Source organism: Myotis nattereri, assembly GCF_964212035.1.
Source record: "Myotis nattereri genome assembly, chromosome: 2".
In the NCBI taxonomy this organism is placed as follows: Eukaryota; Metazoa; Chordata; class Mammalia; order Chiroptera; family Vespertilionidae; genus Myotis; species Myotis nattereri.
In genome coordinates, this window is record NC_138076.1 from 160424029 (window position 1) to 160445797 (window position 21769).

General features: G+C 48.5%; 1 protein-coding gene across 1 annotated transcript; it reads left to right on the top strand.

Moving 5' to 3' along the window:
- The first annotated feature begins 1924 nt into the window (after positions 1–1924).
- Positions 1925–17300, top strand: TIMELESS (timeless circadian regulator). The gene is made up of 28 exons (XM_081083833.1): positions 1925–2075; positions 2223–2376; positions 2501–2615; positions 2712–2774; positions 3531–3632; positions 4069–4224; positions 4470–4603; positions 4810–4897; positions 5165–5341; positions 5705–5922; positions 6157–6260; positions 6404–6573; positions 8615–8737; positions 8835–8986; positions 11345–11442; positions 11522–11651; positions 11749–11950; positions 12200–12345; positions 12928–13013; positions 13100–13217; positions 13307–13389; positions 13613–13755; positions 13935–14115; positions 14201–14269; positions 14384–14502; positions 15286–15511; positions 15866–15970; positions 16099–17300. The coding sequence occupies exons 1-28, from the start codon at positions 1994–1996 to the stop codon at positions 16170–16172; spliced, it is 3618 nt and encodes a 1205-aa protein (XP_080939959.1). The 5' UTR covers positions 1925–1993; the 3' UTR covers positions 16173–17300.
- The last annotated feature ends 4469 nt before the right edge of the window (positions 17301–21769 follow it).

Below are 21769 nucleotides of genomic sequence, written 5' to 3' on the forward strand. Positions count from 1 at the left end.
AACCTATACTCAGGATTGGTCTACAGCGGAGGAGGCAGCATATAGCGGGAGGGAAGCTGTGCCTTATTTTGAGGCAGGTGTGCTGACTCAGCATATTTATAACCAGCTCTGCTGATTGTTTAGTCAGCTTCCTAGGATGCCACTTGGAAAGACAGGGAAGCCCTTCAATGTGTGTGTGTGTGTGTGTGTGTGTGTGTGTGTGTGTGTGAGAGAGAGAGAGAGAGAGAGAGAATATGTACCAGTGGTCTGTCTGAAAAAGCTGGACGTGTCTTTGAGGAGAGTCAGAGATTGCCCAAGTCCCAGGGCCTGCAGATCCCATGAGAAAGGGCAGCGAGAGGAAGTCTCCCTTCAGGCTTTCTGGTCTTTCATTGAGTGTTTTACTGGTTCGCTCTTGCTGGGCTGGACAGTCAGAAAGGAGGTTAGTACTAGGTAGGGGCAGAGGGCCAGCAGGCAGCCGGAACAGTAGACCAGTTACACAGAATCGGGGCGATAACGTCAGGCATTGAGCCATAGTCCTTTGGACACTGCCCATGTCCTGGGGGGGAATTGGGTATGGAACGGAGAATGGTCTTTGTAGAGGAGGCTGCCACGCTGAGAGCAGCATGGCGGATTGTGCCAAGGGGGCATAATTGATGGATATTTCCCATTTTCCACAGAAGCCGGTAGTGAATGTAATGTTTGTGTGCCTGCGTTATTAGTGTCGGGTTCTAAAACATCCAGAGTTCTGGACCTGTGCTTACTTGATTATTTGAGGAGAGTTTAAGGATCTTAATTTTTAAAAAGTGGCATGCTTCAGAAAAGGAAGCTGGTTGTCCTGGGACAGTGACAGGAAACATCACCATCCCTGTTTGCTTCTTTTCCTCAGCGATCCCTTATCAGTGGTTCTCAACCTCCTGGCCCTTTAAATACAGTTCCTCATGTTGTGACCCAACCATAAAATTATTTTCGTTGCTACTTCATAACTGTAATGCTGCTACTGTTATGAATCGTAATGTAAATATCTGATATGCAGGACGGTGTTAGGCGACCCCTGTGAAAGGGTCATTCGACCGCCAAAGGGGTCGCGACCCACAGGTTGAGAACCGCTGGGTTAGATGGTGGCTCCTACGAAGATTACCACAACTTAAGAGTAAATTTGGGGAGGAGAGTGAAGGAGCTTCATGTTTGCATTCTGGTGCCTCTAAATCAGATCCTAAGTGGGGTCACTGTGGCGCGATTGGGTTCTCTTCACTCTTGTGGTTTATCAGAGCTGTAACAGTGGAGGTGGAAGGGGACTGGGGCTGGCAATATAAGGGAGAGGGAAGTTCATTCCCCGCTTCCTCCAAAAGGCTGCAGAGCTCTCAGGGTGAAAGTCTCCGAATTGGTGCCTTTCTCTAACCAACCTTTCTTTCTACTCAGTTACCTTGACTTTGAAACATACTGTTTCTATGGTGTCAGATACAAGTGAGAGCCTGGGGCAGGCGCTTAATTCTTAGGCTTGGAGCCTCTTGGGTTTTGATCAGATAGAAACCTTAACTAAAAGCTTTCCCTGGGACTGGGAATAGCACTTTGGGTTCTGACAAAAGTGGAGCATTTGAGCTCTAGCCGGTTTGACTCAGTGGATAGAGCGTTGGTCTGCGGACTTGAAGGGTCGTCCCAAGTTCGATTCCGGTCAAGGGCACATATCCAGGTTGTGGGCTTGATCCCAGTAGGGGGCTTGAGCCACTGATCGGGGGGCAGCCGATCAGTGATTCTCTCTCATCATTGATGTTTCTATCTCTCCCTCTTCTTTTGTCTCTCTGAAATCCATAAAAATATATATAGTTTTTAAAGTGAGCATTTGAAGATTTAGTTCAGAATACTCTGCTCATCAGGGCCCTGCCCTGTTCCCCTCTCCCTTTCATGGAGAGGATCCTATAATCGTTACCTTTCCCTGTCTCTGCAGGACTCATCATTTTTATCTCCCCAGTCTCCACCTGCCTAACATCTCTGTTGGCTGCTCCACTGATGCACGATGAACTGCGAACTTCTGGCCACATGTAGTGCCCTTGGGTACTTGGAGGGAGACACTTACCACAAGGAACCAGATTGCTTAGGTGAGTACCTTTTTGAGGAAACAGGTAAAAAAAAAATTTGCTTGGGTTGAGTTCTGTTGAATTTCTCAAGCCATGTGTATGAAAAGCACTTGGGCCTGGGTGGAGCTTCTTCCAGGGTCCATGTAAGTGTTGGTTCTGTCCCTGAAGAGAGTGTGAAGGATTTGATCCGCTACTTGAGGCATGAGGACGAGACTCGAGATGTGCGGCAGCAGCTGGGGGCCGCCCAGATCCTGCAGAGTGACCTTCTGCCCATCCTCACCCAGTACCGCCAGGACAAGGCGCTCTTCGATGCCGTTATCAGGTTGTTGCACCCCAAGCTCTTTAACTTGCACCATGTGCCAGCGCTTGATGTTTGATGTGATGGATTGTGGTGTTTGTGCCTGGCGAGGAAACAACAACTTCTGCCTCCTTCGTTGTTTCCCTAGGCTGATGGTGAACTTGACACAGCCAGCCTTGCTCTGTTTTGGCAGTGTGCCCAAGGAGCCCAGCTTCCGGCACCATTATCTGCAGGTGCTGGCTTACTTGCAGGCCTACAAAGAGGTGAGGTTCTCCTTTAGAGTCCCTGCGGCAGAATTGGCGGCACAGTGGGGAAGGAGAGGGTGGGAGCTATTTAAGGTCCATTCCTCTGTTTTGTAGGCCTTTGCCAGTGAGAAGGCTTTTGGGGTCCTCAGTGAAACCTTGTATGAGCTGCTGCAGCTGGTGAGTGAGTCTCCGCCTTCCAAGATCCCAAGGACAGTTAGCACCTTGCTCCTCCTTCGGGTAGAGCGCCAGCCGGGGCATTGTCGGGACATGCTGAGGTTCGAGACCTGGTCCCAGTCTTGTGAACACATAGTCCAGTCCACTGTCTCTGGCTACCTCAGGGCTGATTGAGGTTTTTCTTTCCTTTTTTTCCCCCCCCATATACAAGCGAAAGTTTATTTAGAAAGTCACAGAGGTAGAAAGAGTGAGCCAGCTGGGCTGCATGGGCTCAGAAAATAAGTTACAGGGGCTAGAGAAGGGGACTTAGGAGAGAGAGAGAAAGCAAAGGTATGCACCTGGAGGGAAGAAGAGGGGGGAAGGTGCTGTGTTCCAGATAGAGAGAGTGCGTGCATGCCCCAGGGAATGTCGTGGGAGGGGAAAGATGCAGGTATACTCGCAGTGGTTCTCCACCTTCCTAATGCCGCGACCCTTTAATACAGATCCTCATGTGGTGGTGACCCCCAACCATAAAATTCTTTTCGTTGCTACTTCATAACTAATTTTGCTACTGTTACGAATCGTAAAGTAAATATCTGATATGCTATGTGTGTTTTCCGATGGTCGTGACGCACAGGTTGAGAACCGCTGCTCTAGAGAGAGTGAGCTCTTTTCTTTCCGTTTAGTACCGATCCTCCTCTGTGCCTCGGTCCCCCAGCCAGGGTAGGTGTTGCCTGCCTCCCACAGAGAGTCTCTTCCTCGAACTCTCCTCCTGCCTAGGGCTGGGAGGAACGGCAGGAGGAAGACAACTTGCTGATTGAGCGGATCCTGCTGCTGGTCAGAAATATTCTCCACGTCCCAGCTGACCTGGATCAGGAAAAGGTGAGAAAGGGTCTTGGGTTGTCTGAGACCTTGTGTTTGGTTGGATTGAGCTGCCCTTTTCTGTTTTGTTTTGTGTGTTTGTTTTTCTGTCTCCTGACAAATCTCGGGGGAACCTTGGTCAAAGAATGAGCTGGAGCTGAAGCCGGTTTGGTTCAGTGGATGGAGCGTCGGCCTGCGGACTGAGGGGTCCCGGGTTCGATTCCGGTCAAGGGCATGTACCTGGGTTGTGGGCACATCCCCAGTAGAAGATGTGCAGGAGGCAACTGATCGATGTTTCTCTCTCATAGATATTTCTAACTCTCTATCTCTCTCCCTTCCTCTCTGTAAAAAATCAATAAAATATATTTTTTTTAAAAAAAGAATGAGTTGGAGAAACTCAAGGCAGGGCTGTGGAACCAACTGGCCTCCCTATCTCTCCTCACCCCTCACTGCTCAGAGGATCGATGATGACGCCAGCGTCCATGACCAACTGCTCTGGGCAATTCATCTCAGTGGCCTGGACGACCTGCTCCTCTTCCTGGCCAGCTCGCCCACTGAGCAGCAGTGGAGCCTACACGTGCTAGAGATCATCTCCCTTATGTTTCGTGACCAGGTGAGACCCTGGCCTGTTGCCCCAGTTCCTTTGTCCATGTACTCTTCTGCGATGCGGCCAGAATTGTTCTTATAATAATGGCTGAATTCTCCGGGGGAAGGTGGTGACACATAGAATAGCCATGTCTTGAGTATGGGGTTCCATCAACAATCCTATTTTATTCATTCTTTCTGCCACCAGTAGGAGTGGACTCAGAATAAGGAATGGCCATCCCTCTGACTCTTCCCTCCTTGTTCCAAATGTAGAACCCTGAGCAGCTAGCAGGAGTAGGACAGGGACGCTTAGCCCAGGAGCGGAGCACCGATGTGGCGGAGCTGGAGGTGTTACGCCAGCGAGAGATGGCAGAAAAGAAGACTCGAGCCCTTCAGCGCGGCAACCGGTGGGTGTTGGGGAGCTGCTCTAGCCATGTGCCCACTCCTTCGCTGGAGGGCTGAGGGCCTGCGCCAACTTCTCAGACAGTGGAGGCCAGATACCATTTTGCAGTTACAACACGCCCTGATGTGCTGATGAAAGAGAAGTGGGGATAAAACTTCCAGAGAATTGAGGAATCACCCTGAATGTTTTTGGTTCTTGTTTTCACTGCAGGCATTCTCGATTTGGGGGCTCCTACATTGTCCAGGGGTTGAAATCCATTGGCGAGAGGGACCTCATCTTTCACAAAGGCCTCCACAATGTGAGTATGCTCCCATCTGGGGTGGGGCTCCATGGTGTGGAGTTGGGGAGCCTAAGGAGGGTCAGCGTCTCTGGAGGTGAAGACCCTCTGTTAGGAGAAACGGAGCCTCTGGCTTTATTGTCTCTACCTCTGTCTTCACTTCGGCCCAGTGGGAGAGGACTCTCTAAGAGTTTCTTTTGAGAAAACTGCAGAACCAGGAATGTGGGAAGAGCTGCAAGCAGAGGGTGGCGGTTAGGAATAATTCTAATCCCCAGCCCATACCCCTAGCTCCGAAACTACAGTTCCGATTTGGGAAAGCAGCCCCGAAGGGTGCCTAAACGTCGCCAGGCTGCCCGGGAGCTGTCCATTCAGCGCCGCTCTGCCCTCAACGTGAGACTCTTCCTCAGAGACTTCTGCTCTGAGTTCCTGGAGAACTGTTACAACCGGCTCATGGGCCTGGTGAAGGTGAGAGCCTAGGAAGGATGGAGTGGAGAGGTCACGGGGGTCGTGGTGGGCACGAAGGGCAACTGGGAGGAGCCTATGGGAAGCTGACCCTGGAGTGTGGACTAGAATATGGGAAGGGTATAGGGTGCTCCTAAGAAATGGTGGTGATGTCAGAAGAGGAGCAAGTTAAAAGTCTCTCAAGAAATCACTCCAAATGAAGGGGAAAGGAATGTGGAGATACTGGGGAGGGGAGGAGAGAGGCTTGGAAATTGTGGATCCTAGACTAGTGTATGGTCGTGTCCAGGGTCCCTCCCATTATCACAGGACAGGAGGAAATTGGAAGCCCCGAGGTCATGGAATGGTCTTTTTTCCCCTGGACGTTAGGATAACCTGCTTCGGGAGAAAGCTCAGCAGCACGACGAGACCTATTACATGTGGGCCTTGGCTTTCTTCATGGCCTTCAACCGGGCTGCCTCCTTCAAGCCAGGCCTGGTCTCCGAGACCCTCAGTGTCCGTACCTTCCACTTCATTGAGCAGAACCTCACCAACTACTACGAGATGATGCTGACCGACCGCAAGGAAGCTGCCTCCTGGGCACGCCGGTGAGTGGGGTGAGAATTGGAGGCCGCTGGACACATTGGCCAGGCCAGGAACCTGAACACCTGGACTCTGGGTGGTACTTTCTCTTGCGTTTTGGATGAAGGTGGTCAGGCTGGGGGGCAAGGACCGGCTGGCCCATTCTGGTTCTGATGACGTTATTTGGGGGGAGAGGGGGGGCAGTGGTACTGTTACCATGGGCCTATGTCCTAAGTTGTCCTCTCTTCCTCAACTCCCAGGATGCACCTGGCTCTGAAGGCCTATCAGGAGCTTCTGGCCACAGTAAATGAGATGGACGTGTCGCCAGAGGAGGCTGTGCGGGAGAGCAGCCGCATCATCAAAAGTGAGGCCCTGGCTTGGTCTCTGATCCTGGCCTTCCCCATTTCTTGACCAGCATTTTGCTCTTCCTGGTCCCAACTTCACCCATCTCCTTTTCCTACACTTTCCAGTCCAGTCCTTCCCATCTTTTTTCTACCCTGTTTCTAGACAACATTTTCTATGTTATGGAGTATCGAGAACTGTTCCTGGCACTCTTTCGAAAGTTCGATGAGCGATGCCAGCCCCGCTCTTTCCTTATCGACCTGGTGGAAACCACCCATCTCTTCCTCAAGATGTTGGAGCGGTTTTGTCGGAGCCGAGGGAACCTGGTGGTGCAGGTACTGGGCAGTCCCCGATGTGGAAAGAGATGGGAGGGAAAGGGGGAGGACAGGCCTTCTTTCTCCTCCTCACATTTTCTGTAGCTTCAGCTGACCTGTTAGAACCACTCTGAACTAAGAGGGCAAGAGATTTGTTGAAGAGACTCGATAGTGGAGTCTACTGTCGTTTCCTTTTTTTATTCGATCAATCCCTGATGGACCATAAATGTCTTAATTCATTCATGGAACATTTCTGGAACATGTACTAGGTGCTAATAAGCACAGAAACCCTAGGGGTTCATAATATTAGAGTTTAGTGATTGTGCTGCGATATTTTCTGGTTGTACTTCTGAAGCACTGTTGGGAGATGGAAAGAGCCTTAAATTGAGTCAGAAGGTCTGGGACCTCTTCCTGTATTAGTTGCTGTTAGAATAACTCCAGCTGCTCGTATCAGTCTCCATAGTCCTAAAGTTGGTTGTAAGATTACCCATGAGCCTGAAGTGACATGTAAGTGAACAGTCTGGCACAAGAAGAAAACCTCAAGAAATTTGTATCCCATAGACGTTCAGGGTCTCTGCTTTGTAAAAGTTTTCCTGTAATTCTATCTGCTAAAGCTTAAAGTTCAGTCAGAACTGGACTTGAAAGGGGCAGTAATATCAATGAGACTTTCCTAGAAGATATTTTAAAACTCAGGACTCTATTGTATTATCAGCAGTAATCAGTGATATCATTTATTGGGTGTTTACTGTATGTCAGACGTTGTGCTAGTTTTCTTGTAATACTCACACCAGTACTAGGGCACATGCACAAAGTGGTTAAAAACTTGTTCAAAGTTAACTAGTCAATGGCCAAGTGTCAGTACTTAACTCCAGAGATGCTGGATTCCAAATCTCAAGCTCTTAACCTCTTCTGTGTTTGACTTTAAGTTCCTTGAACAGGGTCTGAACCTTAAGGCCTCCGTAGTTCATCCTATTTGCCACACAAGACTGGTTCACAGCCATGCCTTGGAGGGGCAGGACAGGGTATTGACTCTCGCTCCTGCTTTTCAGGAGAAAAAATTGCAGGCTGTTTTTACAAAGTGCTTTGCAATTTACAAAGCCTTTTCATGTAGAGTTTCTTATCCTCATAGCAAATCTGTTCTATAAACTTCTGCTTCACGTCACTGCTTTTAGGAAATACTACCCCAATAAGTGAGTCAAGTGCAGTTCCTGTGTTTTGCTATGGCATTTTCTGCTCAGCCCATTCTAGGTCCTGTCCCCACTGAAACCTGATTCACCTGTCTCCCCCACTGGACTGTAAGCTCCTTAAGGGCAAGGAAATGTGCTGTTCACTGTTGCTTCCCCATTGCCTTGGAGTAGCATATAGCGGTCACTCTGTGAATGATTAATTCAGACATCTAATCTATATATATAAAAGCGTAATATGCAAGTTGACCAGATGGCGAAACAACCAGTCAGCTATGATGTGCACTGACCACCAGGGGGGCAGATGTTCAACACAGAAGCTGTCCCCCGCCCTCAGGCCCCAATCGCCTGATTGGGGCCTGTGGGCCAACCTCTCAGTCCCTCCCCTTGGCAGGCAGGCTCCGATGGCCCAATGGGGAATGGGGGTACAGGGGTGGGTGGTGGCGTGTCCTTCAGGGCCCTGGTCATCCCGCCGGTCACCCCACATACAGAGGGTAACCGGTGGCGGTGGGGTGCAGGGCCAGCGAGCAGGCGGGAATGGCCAACCTCTTGGTTCCACCCCCCCAGCCGGCAGGCTATGATCGCATGATGGGGAACCGGGAACCAGGGGTGGGTGGCAGCTGACTCGGGCAGCGCTGGGGCCCTGATAGCCCCACTGGTCGCCCCACACACAGAGGGTGACCGTAGCAGCAGCAGCAACGGTAGGGGGCAGGGCCAGCTGCCGGGGAAGATCGGCCCTGATCGCAGGCCAGGCCTAGGGACACCACCCGTGCACGAATTTTGTGCACTGGGCCTCTAGTTAATTAATAATAGAGAAGACATTGATGGGGAAAGGCTTCCTTAGCCCTCCTGCCATTCTAACACATCTTTTTCCATAGAACAAACGAAAGAAGAGAAAGAAGAAAAAGAAGCCTGTTGCTTCTGGTAATGTTCCCCGCAGCCCAGGGGACCTGGAGGCCCTGTGGCCATCCCTGGCCGAGCAGCTGCAGTGCTGTGCCCAGGTAGGTGGTTGCAGAAGCCCTGTCTTTCTCAGGAGAGTGCTGTGGGTTGGCTGCCTGGGTTTCCTTCTCTGTTCCCATAGCCTTAATCTCGCTCTAGGATCCTGAGCTCAGTTTGGACTCCATGGTTCCCTTTGATGCAGCCTCAGAGGTGCCAGTGGAAGAGCAGCGGGCAGAAGCCATGGTGCGGATCCAAGACTGTCTGCTGGCTAGCCAGGCCCCACAGGCCCTGACTCTGCTTAGGTCTGCCCGGTAAGAACCCTGCCCACCCATCCTCCCGGTTCCAGCTCTTGGCTTTTGGGGGCAAAGGGGGACTTTTACTATGTTATAGGTCCTCAGTCTTCAAAAGAGAGAAGTCCCATCTGAAGTACTGGGGCTCTGGACTGAGTACTAAGTCTTGGGGAGGATTTTTTTTTTTTAATTGATCTTAGAGGAAGGGAAGGGGGGAGAGAGAGAGAGAGAAACATGGATTGGTTACCTCCCAATTGAACCTGCAACCTGGGTATATGCCCTGACTGGGAATTGAAGCCGCCACCTTTTGTTGTATGGGATGATGCTCCAACCAAATGAGCCACACCGGCCAGGACAGCCCTGGGGAGTTTTGATTGGTCTGTTGGATGGTTTTGTTCGATTAAACAGAAACAGAAAGTACAGTTAATGGGGTGGGGGGAATAAAGATAATCTATGAGCCAAAGATAGCCATTTATTAACATTTTATTTTTACTTTTTTTAAAATATATTTTATTGAATTTTTACAGAGAGGAAGGGAGAGGGACAGAGAGTTAGAAACATCGATGAGAGAGAAACATTGATCAGTTGCCTCCCGCACACCCCACTACTGGGGATGTGCCCGTAACCAAGGTACATGCCCTTGACCGGAATCGAACCCGAAACCTTGAGTCCGCAGGCTGATGCTCCATCCACTGAGCCAAATCGGCTAGGGCCATTTATTAACATTTTTAAAAAATCTTTATTGTTGGGAGTATTATAGATGTTCCCCTTTTCCCCGCCCTCCACCCCGTTCCCACCCTGCCCCAGGCCTTTACCGCTCTGTTGTCTGTGTCCATAGGTAATGCATATATGCATATAAGTTCTTTGGTTAACCTCTTCCCGCTCCTTCCTCCCCCTTCCCTCTGAGATTCAACAGCCTGTTCCATGCTTCCATGCCTCTATTTCATATTTTATTCATCAGTTTATTTTGTTCATTAGATTCCTTGTGCTTTTATTTTGATTTTTAGATTCAGTTGTTGATAGACATGTATTTATTGCCATTTTATTCATATTTTTTATCTTTTTTTTTTTCTTCTTACTAACTACTTTTCTCTTGCTGTTTTTAAGATTCTCTCTTTGTTTTTAACCTTTGGCATTTTAAATATGATGTGTCTTGGTATGGGCCACTTTGTTTGAGACTCTCTGTGCTTCCTGGACTTGTAAGTCTATTTCTTTCACCAGGTAGGGGAAGGTTTCTATCATTATTTCTTCAAATAGATTTTCAATACCTTGTTCTCTTCTCCTTCTGGCATCCCCATAATGCGAATGTTGGTACCCTTGAAGTTGTCACAGAGGCTCCTTTACACTGTCTTCATATTTTTGGATGTGTTTTTGTTTGTTTGTTTTGTTTTTTGCTCTCCTGGCAGGGTATTTTTTGTTTCCTCATATTCAAAATCCATTAACATTTTGATGAGTTACCATCCAGAGTTTTCCCCTCTGTGTTAGATGTAGACATATCGTCTACAACTTCTTTAAAAAAAATGAAATATTGCACATACTGATATATAGTATTTTTTTCATTGCTCAGTATATCATGAGCATCATTTCTCATCAGATACATTTCTATAATTATTAATGGCTTTAAAACACCATTATTGCCTTAGCTGGGTGGCTCGGTTGGAGTGTCATCTGTACATCACAAGGTTGCGGGTTCGATTCCTGGTCAGGGCACATACCTGAGTTTTGGGTTTGATCCCTGCTTGGGGTACGAATAGGGGGCAACCAGTCAATGTTTCTTTCTCTCTCCCTTCCTCTCTCTAAAATCAATTTTAAAAAAACAACCCAAACATATTCTTGGGTGAGGATTTAAAATGGATTTAAAACATCATTGTGTGAGTATGTACATCCGTTTAACCATGTGTCAAACATTTAGATTGTTTACATTTGTTCTTTTTTGTTTTGTTAATCTTCACTGGAGGATATTTTTCCATGATTTTTAGAGAGAGTGGAAGGGAGGGAGAGAGACAGAGAGAGAGAAACATCGATATGAGAGACACACATCAATTGGTTGCCTCCCGCACGTGCCCCAACCAGGGCAGGCCAGAGATCAAGCCTGCAATCAAGGTATGTGCCCTTGACCAGAATCGAATCTGGGACCTTTCAGTGTGCGAGTCAACGCTCTATCCACTGAACCAAACCAGCTAGGGCTGCATTTGTTCTTATGTGATTGTCATTGCACTGTGGCTTATGAGAAAAAATTTCCCTAGAGTCTTTGTTGCTTCTTTGAGATAATAGTTTGCATTCTCTTTCCAGCTGACAAATAAGTCTAAATTCCTTCTCCCACTTGAAATTATAACTCAGATTCCCTCTGGTTAAAGCCTTTTTTCCTCTCTGTTCCAGAGAGGTGTGGCCAGAAGGAGATGTGTTTGGCTCTCAAGACATTTCCCCAGAGGAGGAGATCCAGCTGCTGAAACAAATCCTCTGTGCCCCACTTCCCCGTGAGTCTCCGTCCCTCCACATCGCCCTGCTTCTGGCTCTCTAGCACCAGAGACCCAGCAATCGTCACTCTTCCTATAGGGCAGCGGGCGCCAGAGGAACGAGGGGCAGAGGAGGAAGAGGAAGAAGAGGAGGAGGAGGAGGAGGAGGAAGAACTGCAAGTGGTCCAGGTGTCGGAGAAAGAATTTAATTTTCTGGACTACCTGAAACGGTGAGGGCCGAGAGGACTGCGTGGTCCCAGGAGGGAGAGCGTGGGGCTGTGAGCAGTGTCTTATGCCGACATTCTCTCCTCCCCTCTCTTGGTGCAGCTTTGCCAGTTCAACTGTCATCCGAGCCTACGTGCTGCTGCTGCGGACTTACAGGCAGAACAGCGCCCACACTAACCACTGCATCGTCAAGATGCTGCACCGGTTGGCCCACGACCTCAAAATGGAAGCCCTTCTTTTCCAGCTCTCACTCTTTTGCCTCTTCAATCGTCTGCTTAGTGACCCTGCCGCTGGGGCCTACAAAGTGAGGGGATACTAAGGAATGGGGGTCTGGAGGCTTAGGGGAGTCCGTGGGGTCGAGGGCTGAGAGATGAGAGAACGGTGAGGAAGTAGGCAGTCTGGCGGAGGGAGCTCGGTGGGGGGGGGGGGGGGGGGTAGAAGAGAGTCTGAGTGAGGAGAGGCAGCTGGGAACAGGTGCCGAGAAAATACTTAGAGGGCCTGACTGTGTTTACATTGAGGCCAGAGGCCTCACAGCAGCCTCCCTCTCCCACAGGAGCTGGTGACTTTTGCAAAATACGTCCTGGGCAAGTTCTTTGCCTTGGCTGCAGTCAACCAGAAAGCCTTTGTGGAGCTGCTGTTCTGGAAGAACACTTCTGTGGTTCGAGAGATGACCGAGGGCTATGGCTCCCTGGACAGCGGGTGAGCTCCAGGATGGGCTGTGGGCGGGTGACACAGTCACCGAGTGTCAAAGCGGAAGAGCGAGCACATCAGTCCGTGCAGCCGTTTCCCTTGCGTAGCTGAGGAAACAGGCCCTGAAGGCGACGTGCTGTACCACAGGTCGCCCGAGAGAAGAATGGGATGGAGCCTCCGTCTCCTGCTGCTCCAGTGTCCTTCTCCTCCAGAGCTTCGGGGAGGCGGGGCGGGGTGGCCCCCAGGGAGAACCTAGAATTGCTGGCGAATCCTGAGGATCATAGAAGTGTCTGGCCTCTTTTCCTAGTGCCGCAGCTCCCCTCCTTGCACACGTCTTTGTTTTTCCCATAATGCTCTTGGTCCCTGCGGTGTCAGGTTCCATAGGCCCAACCTGGAAAATCCCTTCGTTTGACTTTAGGGTTAAGTGGGATGAAAGTGGGGGAAGGAAGCACATCGTGGCCTCTGCTGGCTGCCTCCTCTGAGGTACCTGTGTTGTCCTTCTTGTTCCTTTTAGAACTAACCAGAGAAGACCCTTGGTCTCCTCTTTTGGGCCCAGAGCCTACAAGCTTCCCCTCTCCGTTCCCCATTTAGATCTTCTGGTCGTAAGCCTCCTGCGTGGAGCCCAGAGGAGGAGGCCCAGCTTCAGGAACTGTACCTTGCCCATAAGGATGTGGAAGGTATGAGGCCTTGAGATCTGAAGGGTGTATGAGGAGGGCAGCATGAGCTCCGGACCCCTCTTTACTGCCTCACTGCTCCACCTCAGGTCAGGATGTGGTAGACACCATATTGGCGCACCTGAGAACTGCTCCTCGAACGCGTAAGCAGGTCATCCACCATCTGGTGCGGCTGGGACTGGCTGACAGTGTCAAGGACTTTCAAAGGTAGAGGCACATGTTCTGGAGGGAACTGAGATGGGGAATCCTCTGTTCGCTGCCTCGGCCGCCTCTTCCACCGACACCTTCCTAAACAGGAAAGGAACCCACATCGTACTGTGGACAGAAGATCAGGAGCTGGAGCTGCAGCGGCTTTTTGAGGAGTTCCAGGCCTCAGATGGTAAGTGAGGTAGAAGTTCAGGGAACCTCTGGGAGGAGAGCCGCGCTGTCCATGTCTTCCCCCCCTGCCTCCTGTTCCCCAGTAAGGCTTGTCCCATCCCTTCTGCCCACTCACTATACTTGTGGTATCATCTCTGAGTGAATCAAGCCAGCCTCTTTCCTCTGATTGCCTTTATTTCTCTTCCCTCTGCTGCTCTTGAGTGTTCACACTTCCTTCTTTATAGATGTCCTGGGTCATATCATGAAGAATATCACAGCCAAACGCTCACGGGCCCGAATAGTGGATAAGCTGCTGGCTCTGGGGCTGGTGGCTGAGCGGCGGGAGCTATACAAGAAACGCCGGAAGAAGTCGGCACCTTTGGGCTCGGTAATAATCTACCCCTGGCTCTGCTGGCGTGGGACCACTCCCCCTGAGTGCTCCGTAGAGGTAGCCCGCCCAGGATCTTCCTGCTTCGGGCTGTTCTGACTGGGTCCACCCGGAACCAAAGGACTCCACTCAGTTCCTCACCTTGTCTCCTATCATTTCCCACCCCCATTGAATTTTAGTCTAATGGAGCGGCGTCCCCAAAAGATTTTTGCCAGGAAGATCTGGAAGAAGAGGAAAACCTGTCAGAGGAAGATAGTGAAGAGAACGAGGAGAAAGAGGAGTGCTCAGAAGCAGAACAAACCCTCCCGGGGAGCTCAGTCCTGTCAACTGGAAACCTTGGGCAAAGCCTGCGTCAGGAAGGTGAGGGCTTGGGCTGGGCGAGGAGTCTCGAGTGGAGGGGGGTTTCCGCACGTGGGCCACGGTCAAGTTTTCCTCTTTCCCGTAGGCTTTTCTGCTCCTCTCCTGTGGCTCCAGAACTGCCTGGTTCAAGCAGCAAACGACCGGGAAGAGGATGGTGAGTGGGTAAATGATGGTTTCAGCGGGACTGGGGCTTTGGAAACGGCTGGCCTGGGAGAGAGGCCCAGGTCTTTCTTCACATCTTTACCGTATGACTCTGGACCCCTTCTAGGCTGCTCCCAGGCAGTTCCGTTGGTGCCGCTGACAGAAGAAAATGAGGAAGCAATGGGAAACGAGCAGTTTCAGCAGCTGTTGCGCAAGCTAGGGGTTCGGCCTCCTGCCTCTGAGCAGGTAAATGCACCAGTCACAGTGGCAGCCAAGTTGTGTCGGTGCTATTTCAAAATATACCTCCTCCCAAAAAAATACAAAAAATTAAACAAGTAAAGAACAATAAAAAAATATATATATATACCTCCTCATTTTGCTGACCGAGACTCTGCAGCAGCTGTTCTGCTAGTCTTCCTCTCCAGTTTCTTCTTCCACTAAGTCCGTATTCCACGCTGCCCCCTTAGTTATCTTTTTAAGATATAGATTTGGTCAATTTGTGTAGCTTCACGGCACCCACAAACCTACCTTACTCCATAGTCATCCTTGGACTACTTCATACTCCAAACACTTGATCGTGCCAGCCCCTCTCCTGGAAGCTCCAACACACCCAACCTTGGAGAGTCAGTTCAGTCGTCACCTCCCCAGAGAAGCAGTCTCTCTCACTTTCTATCCCTGATGCAAAAGTAAGCACTTTGGCCACTGAGATTTGTTCATTTCCTTGATACAGCCCCAATCTTGTGGTGTTAGACTACAGTGACTTTTTTTTTCTCCCATTGGATTGTAAGTTCCTTGAGGGAGGGATCATATCTGATTCACCTTTTTAGACCCCCCCGGATTCATGTATTCAATTAACAACTATATGACTGACAACTTCTTAATGTAGCAGACAACATGCTAGATGTTGGGCATATATTGGGTGAGTAAGCAGCACGTTCATAACCGTTGTGGATCTTCACCAGTGCAGGTTCATAGTTACTCAGTGAATAATATTAAAGTCTCTTATTTTCAACTTCTTTGTCCTTGTAGGAAACCTTCTGGCGAATTCCAGCCAAGCTGAGTCCCACCCAGCTCCGGAGGGTAGCAGCTTCTTTGAGTCACGCAGAGGAAGAGGGAACGCTTCGGCCAGGGCTAGACCCGAAAGGCCCTGGAGAGCAAGCCCCCGAGGAAGAGCACCAGAAGGAAGACCGAGCACAAGCCCTGAGGGCCCTCCTGTTAGCCCGGAAAAGGAAAGCCGGCCTGGTGTCCCCAGGGGGTAATAGCAGGGCCACCTATTGAGGACTCACTGTGCGGCCGCCATGTTGATCTAGGCAGTGGTTCTCAACCTTCCTAATGCCGCGACCCTTTAATACAGTTCCTCATGTTATGGTGATTCCCAATTTCATTGTTACAAGTTGAACATAATTAAAGCATAGTGATTAATCACAAAAACAATATGTAATTATACATGTGTTTTCTGATGGTCTTAGGCAACCCCTGTGAAAGGGTCGTTCGACCCCCAAAGGGGTCACGACCCACAGGCTGAGAACCGCTGCTCTAGAGGCTGGTAGAGTATTCTGATAGTATGGGGGCCCATTCCCTCATCTTATGCTTCTTATGGTCATTTCAGAGGCAGAGATCGCTGGTGTCAAAGAGCAGCCGAAAGTGGCACCCAAGAAGCGACAACTGCTGGACAGCGATGAGGAACGGGAGGAAGATGAGGGCGGGAGCAAAGGTAGGGAGTCTGGGGCCTGCTCTTTCCCTGATGTTGGCACCCTTCAGTCCTGAGGATGAACACTCTCCCCTCCTTCCCCTTTAACGTGTTAGATATTTTCCCTCTTCTCACTCCTGTCATTCTTACAGCACCGGAGCTGGGAGCTCCAGGAATCCAAAAGAAGAAACGGTTTCATATTGAGGATGACGATGACAGCGACTGAAGAGCCAGAAGCCTAAGGGTAGAGATAGGCCTGTGTTTAGGTGGTGAGCTTAAATCAGAATTGGAAGGGTCATGCAGGACCAGAAACTCCTCTTACTGGACAGAAGCAGTATAGTCCTGGGCTTTGCCGTGGATTTGGGGTCCAGGCAGTTCAGACCACGGCCATCCTTGTTCCTCCCTGTTTTACCCGTATGCCTCGGTAGCTCCCTCACTCGGCTCCTTCCAGGAACCATTCTTTGGGCTATTTGTGCCCCTTAGCAAACGGAAGGAGTGAGTGAAACCTAGACGGTACCCCGGACCTCTCTTACTGGTCTGTTCCTTTTGGCTTTCTGCTGGAGGTGGGTCATGGCACCAGGTGGGGAGCTCTGTGACATGATGGGTAGGGTTATTGCACCACTTAAAAAGCACCAGATGCTCCCATCTTCATTTTCCTTCCTATGATCACAGCCTAGACACCAAATTGAGCCTAATTCCTGCAGTTGAGGTGGGACTGGGATGTAGTCCTCCCCAGATGTTGAATATGTTTGGTTTGTGTTTGGTATTGAGTTAACCATGTAAAATTAAAAGTTGCCAATGTTGGTCTGACTTCTAATCTGTCTAAGTACCCTGCTGTGCTCTTGGGAGAACTTTTAACTATTAAGGTTAAAACAAACCATCAACCTTCCATTTTCTCTTGCTCTCCCTACAGAAGACACAGAAAAATACTCTCACCTCAAGGTCCTTTCTCTAGGATAAATCTTTAGGGTGACAAGAGTTTGCAGGAGGAAGAAACGGGAGCTGCAAAGGGAGAAAAAGCCAGTTTGTCAGCACAGGGCAGAGGAGAAGACAAAGTCTAGGCAAGGAGTGGGTAAATACGGCTATTGTCACGGCTTTCCCTGTTCTTGGAAACTGTCAGCTTTCTGGCTCGCTTGTGTTTCCAGGTGAGGTAAGGTGAAGGTGAGATTCAGAAAATAGCCATTCAGATCAGGGAGAGCCCTCAGGAAAGGATGGATTTGGGCTGTCTTGTTTCTCTGACTTGGGTGTTTTTTTTCCCGACAACCTCTAAAGATAAATGAATATGTTTGGTATTGAATTAAACATGTGAACCCTAATGTAAACTATGTACTTAGGTAATAATAGTTAATAATACATAATAAAATAAATAATAAAAATTTAAAATAATTGCAACAAATGTATCACACCAATGGAAGATGTTAATAGGGGAAATGGGTTGGTGGAGAGGGATTACTTGGGGACAATCTATTCTTCCTGCTCAATTTTTCTATAAACCTAAAACTACTCTAAAAAATAAATGCCATGCCCTAACCGGCTTGGCTCAGTAGATAGAGCATCGGCCTTCGGACTCAAGGGTCCCGGGTTTGATTCCGGTCAAGGGCATGTACCTTGGTTGTGGGCACATCCCCAGTGGGGCACGTGTAGGAGGCAGCTGATTGATGTTTCTCTCTCATCGATGTTTCTAACTCTCTATCCCTTTCCCTTCCTTTCTGTAAAAAATCAATAAAATATTTTTTTTAAAAAAAATAAAAATAAATTCCATTAATTATAATAAAACCCATAAACAAACAAATGAAACCGAAATAAACTCATGGATACAGAGAACAAACTGATGGTTGCCAGATGGGAGGAGGATTGGGGGACTGGGTGAAAAAGGTGAAGGGATTAAGAGGTACAAATTGGCAGTTACAAAATAGTCATGGGGGTGTAAGGACAGCATAGAGAATATAGTCAGTTGGTAATGTAATTACGTGTGCTGCCAGGTGGGTACTAAACTTACCGGGGCATCACTTTGTAAGGTATGTAATGTCTAACCACTCTGCTGTACACTAAAACTAGTATCATATGAACGTCAACTGTAACTGAAAAAATAAAACCCCTAAAAAACGAGGCACCCAAGAGGTGACAACTAGTGGGAACTGATGAAGAACTAGTGGGAAGATGAGGGCAGGAGCAACGGTGAGAAGTCTAATTGGGGGGACACGCGTTTGTCTTCAGCCCTCTGTCATTCCTTCCTCCGTCTTGGAGACAAACTCACCACCACTTTCTCTCCCCCCGCCATAGTTACACAGCCAGTCTCTCCCCTGTCGTTTCCAAGGCACTAGAGTTTGAAATTCATGGAATTTCAACAAAATGGCATTTTCATATTGAGGATGAGGACACTGACTAATGAACTGGAGGTGGAGATGGGCCCATTTATGGATGGTAAACTCGAGTCAGAAATGGGGAATTCATATTAGCATAACCAGTGGACACAGACACTGGAGCGGTGGGGGCTTGCCTGGGGTGGAAATGGCTGGGGGGAGGGGGAGGTCAGTTGGGGAAAAAGGAGACATATGTAAAACTTCAGACAATTTAAAAATGTGAAACATATGACTACATATGAAAATTAAAAAATTTTTAAAAAAGAAATGGGAGAATTCGAAGGACCCAGGATTTTCAGGCAACAGTGTTAGATGCCTCTACATCCAGTTTCTTCTCCCAGTTTTAGGAGTGTATAGTTCCCTGAAGACTTACTCCTCTAGAAACCTTTTTAAAGTTGTTATTATATTTTTTACTATTTATTTTTTTGTTTATTTTATTTTTGGAGAGAGAGACATTAATTTGTCCACTTATGTATGCCTTCATTTTTTTTTTTTTTTGTATATGCCCTGACAGGGTATCAAACCCTCAACCTTGGCGTATCGGGATGGCATTCTAATCAACTGAGCTACCTGGCTAGGTCCTAGAAACCTTTTCTTTTCTCTTTTGGATTTCTCTTTGCTTGTTATGGCCCCTTCCTGGGGCTGAGAGGAGTGAGTAACATGGGAGAAGGGACCCAGGACACCTTTGGCTGTCTGCCAGTAGCGGGTTATAGCACCAGAAAGGAACCTTTATGGCACAATGATATGTAGACTTTTGTACCAGTTTTAGGAGGCACCGTATGCCATCATTCCCTATTTTCCAGACTGCAGTTTCTCACCTAGACCCCCATATGAGAAATGAAGCCCTAATACCTATGGTTTAATGCAGGCTTAGAGATACTATTGTGATAATCTGCTTCATTAGGGTATTGCATTGGAATTAAGAAGGTAAAAACTGCCCTGACTGGCTTGGCTCAGTGGATAGAGCGTCAACCTGCGGACTTAAAGGTCCCAGGTGCAATTCCAGTCAAGGGCATCTACCTTGGTTGCGGGCACATCCCCAATAGGAGGTGTGCAGGAGGCAGCTGATCAATGTTTCTCTCTCATCAATGTTTCTAACTCTCTATCCCTCTCCCTTCCTCTCTGTAGAAAATCAATAAAATATATTTAAAAAAAAAAAAAAAGGTAAAAACTGCCCCAACTGGTTTGGCTCAGTGGATAGAGCATCGACCTGCGGACTGAAAGGTCCCAGGTTCGATTCCAGTCAAGGGCATCTACCTTGGTTGCGGGCACATCCCCAATAGGAGGTGTGCAGGAGGCAGCTGATCAATGTTGCTCTCTCATCAATGTTTCTAACTCTCTATCCCTCTCCCTTCCTCTCTGTAGAAAATCAATTAAAAATATATTTTTAAAAAAAGAAGGTAAAAATGGAAAAATTGCTCTGATTTTATCTGACTTGCTAGTAGGTTCTATTTTCCCCTTCCTATACCTGATAAATCCATTGACAAAGAACTGATTTGGCATCTCCTCCCCAGAAATCATTGGCAAAGCTGCCTTTCACTTCCTTGCTTCCCCAGAAGATACAGAGGAATTTTTCCTGCTCCAGGTTTGGGTCTGCAGAGACCTGGGTCAGGAAAGGCAGTAACCACCCAGGGGAAGGCCTGTTGGTCAGCATGGGGCAAAGGTGAGGAGGACGGAGCCTGAGCCTGAAGCGGAGGGTAAATATTTGTTAATGTCACGTCCTCAGTGTTTTCAGAGGAGTCATCATTTTCGGCTGGGGTGAAAGAGAAAGTGGGATGTAGAAGACGGGCATTCCAGTTAGGGGAGCACCGAGGCAAAGGACGTGCTTGGATGATCTCGTTCCTCTGGCTTATTTCTTGAGCAGGTGAGGATCGTTCAAAGCCTGGGAGGGCGGGAGTGACGCTATGTTGAGGTAACAAGTTTCCAAGGGCTAAGACTTCCAGCTCTGACCAGTCTTGGTGTCTCTTCATCTTAAGCCTTTACCTACTTCCCAACCTGACCATCGCTTCTTTCCAGCAGGCCTTTTTCTGCTACCCACCATGACTCAGGCGGTGCTGCTGCTTTGCTGTATCTCGCTATCCCCAGCGGCTGCCTTTCTAAGAAATGTCCAGAAAGGGGCTCTGACCTCCCAGCTGTGTTTCACAGAACCTGGGCATCCTTCTAACATGCTCTCTAACCAGATCCCAAGACCTGCCAGGATCTCTTGGACACAGCCCCTCTCCTTAGCCCCTCTGCCTGTGTACCTCTCCACTTGGCTCTGGAGGTGGCCCAGGAGGAGGCTGGCTGCCCAGCTGAGGCCCACACTCTGCAGCCTCAGCTTGTTAGTGTGAAAGGAAAGAACCGCTGAAACCCTCATTCCTGAGAGTCAGAAGCACGATGAGGAAGAAGGCATTGGCAATGGTAAGGTCATTCTGTGGGGACGAATCCAACACTCAGATTATCGCCCTGAGGAATGTATTAACTACACCCACTGGGATGGCTGGCCTAGCAGTTCAAATGGTAACTGAGTTTGCCCCAAGTTAAGAAGAGCCTCTTAGTGTCTATGGACGATGACAGCGTAATTTATCAAATGTTCAGTTATTCTGAGGTGCTTTATGGGGAAATTGATGCCAGCGTTTGTCCAGGTTTACTTCCGGTATTCAGTGCCACTTCGGTGATAGGTCTCCTTTACCAGAACTGTGTTCAAGGATGGGATATGGTAAGGAGTTAGAAGTTTTGGAGAGCAGTTAGGACAAAAGTATTCTCTCTATCCCAGTGCTAACACACATGTGTGGGTGGTCTTAGCCTTGCCCCTCTCCATTTAGTAGCTAGCTCTGAGTCTCTATTTCTTAATCCATTTCCTTCTTTCAGCTATCATATACTGGGCATATAATGCGTTTTAAGCATGAATGGTACTTTAACCTTTTCTCATTCATTTACCTTATACCAAAACCTCAACTAGATGCTGTTGTAGCTTGTTAATTGAATTTTTAAACGGAAAAGAAATTTTAAAAAGAGCAAATAGTAGATATATATCTAATTTCTGATTCTGGGTCTCCTGGTGTCTCTCATGAGCTAGAGTGGGAACATGGCAGGGAACTGTAGAAAACGCCAAAGCCCCAACCCGTTTGGCTTAATGGATAGAGCGTTGGCCTGTGGACTGAAAGGTCCCGGGTTTGATTCTGGTCAAGGGCACATGCCCAGGTTGGGGGCTCAATCTGCAGTATGGGGTGTGGAGGAGGCAGCCAATCAATGACTCTCTTTCATAATTGATGTTTCTATCTCGCTCTCTCCCTCTCTCTCTCTGAAATCAATAAAAAAATATATTTTTTTAAAAAAGATAAAGTTTAAAAAAGAAAGAAAATGCAAAAGAACAAAGTCTTAGGTTTTGAGGTCAAGTGTGCAACAAGGGGCAAGATCTGAGCACCAGTACCAATGGACAAATATTTGCAGAGATTACATCTCTTACTGATCATAGGGG

Bases quoted from the DNA above. Each gene is read 5' to 3' on its own strand.
- TIMELESS (XM_081083833.1), top strand. From the start codon at position 1,994: ATGAACTGCGAACTTCTGGCCACATGTAGTGCCCTTGGGTACTTGGAG. The intron at 2,775-3,530 runs GTGAGTGAGTCT...CCTCCTGCCTAG, and splicing joins TGTATGAGCTGCTGCAGCTG to GGCTGGGAGGAACGGCAGGA. The intron at 3,633-4,068 runs GTGAGAAAGGGT...CTCACTGCTCAG, and splicing joins CTGACCTGGATCAGGAAAAG to AGGATCGATGATGACGCCAG.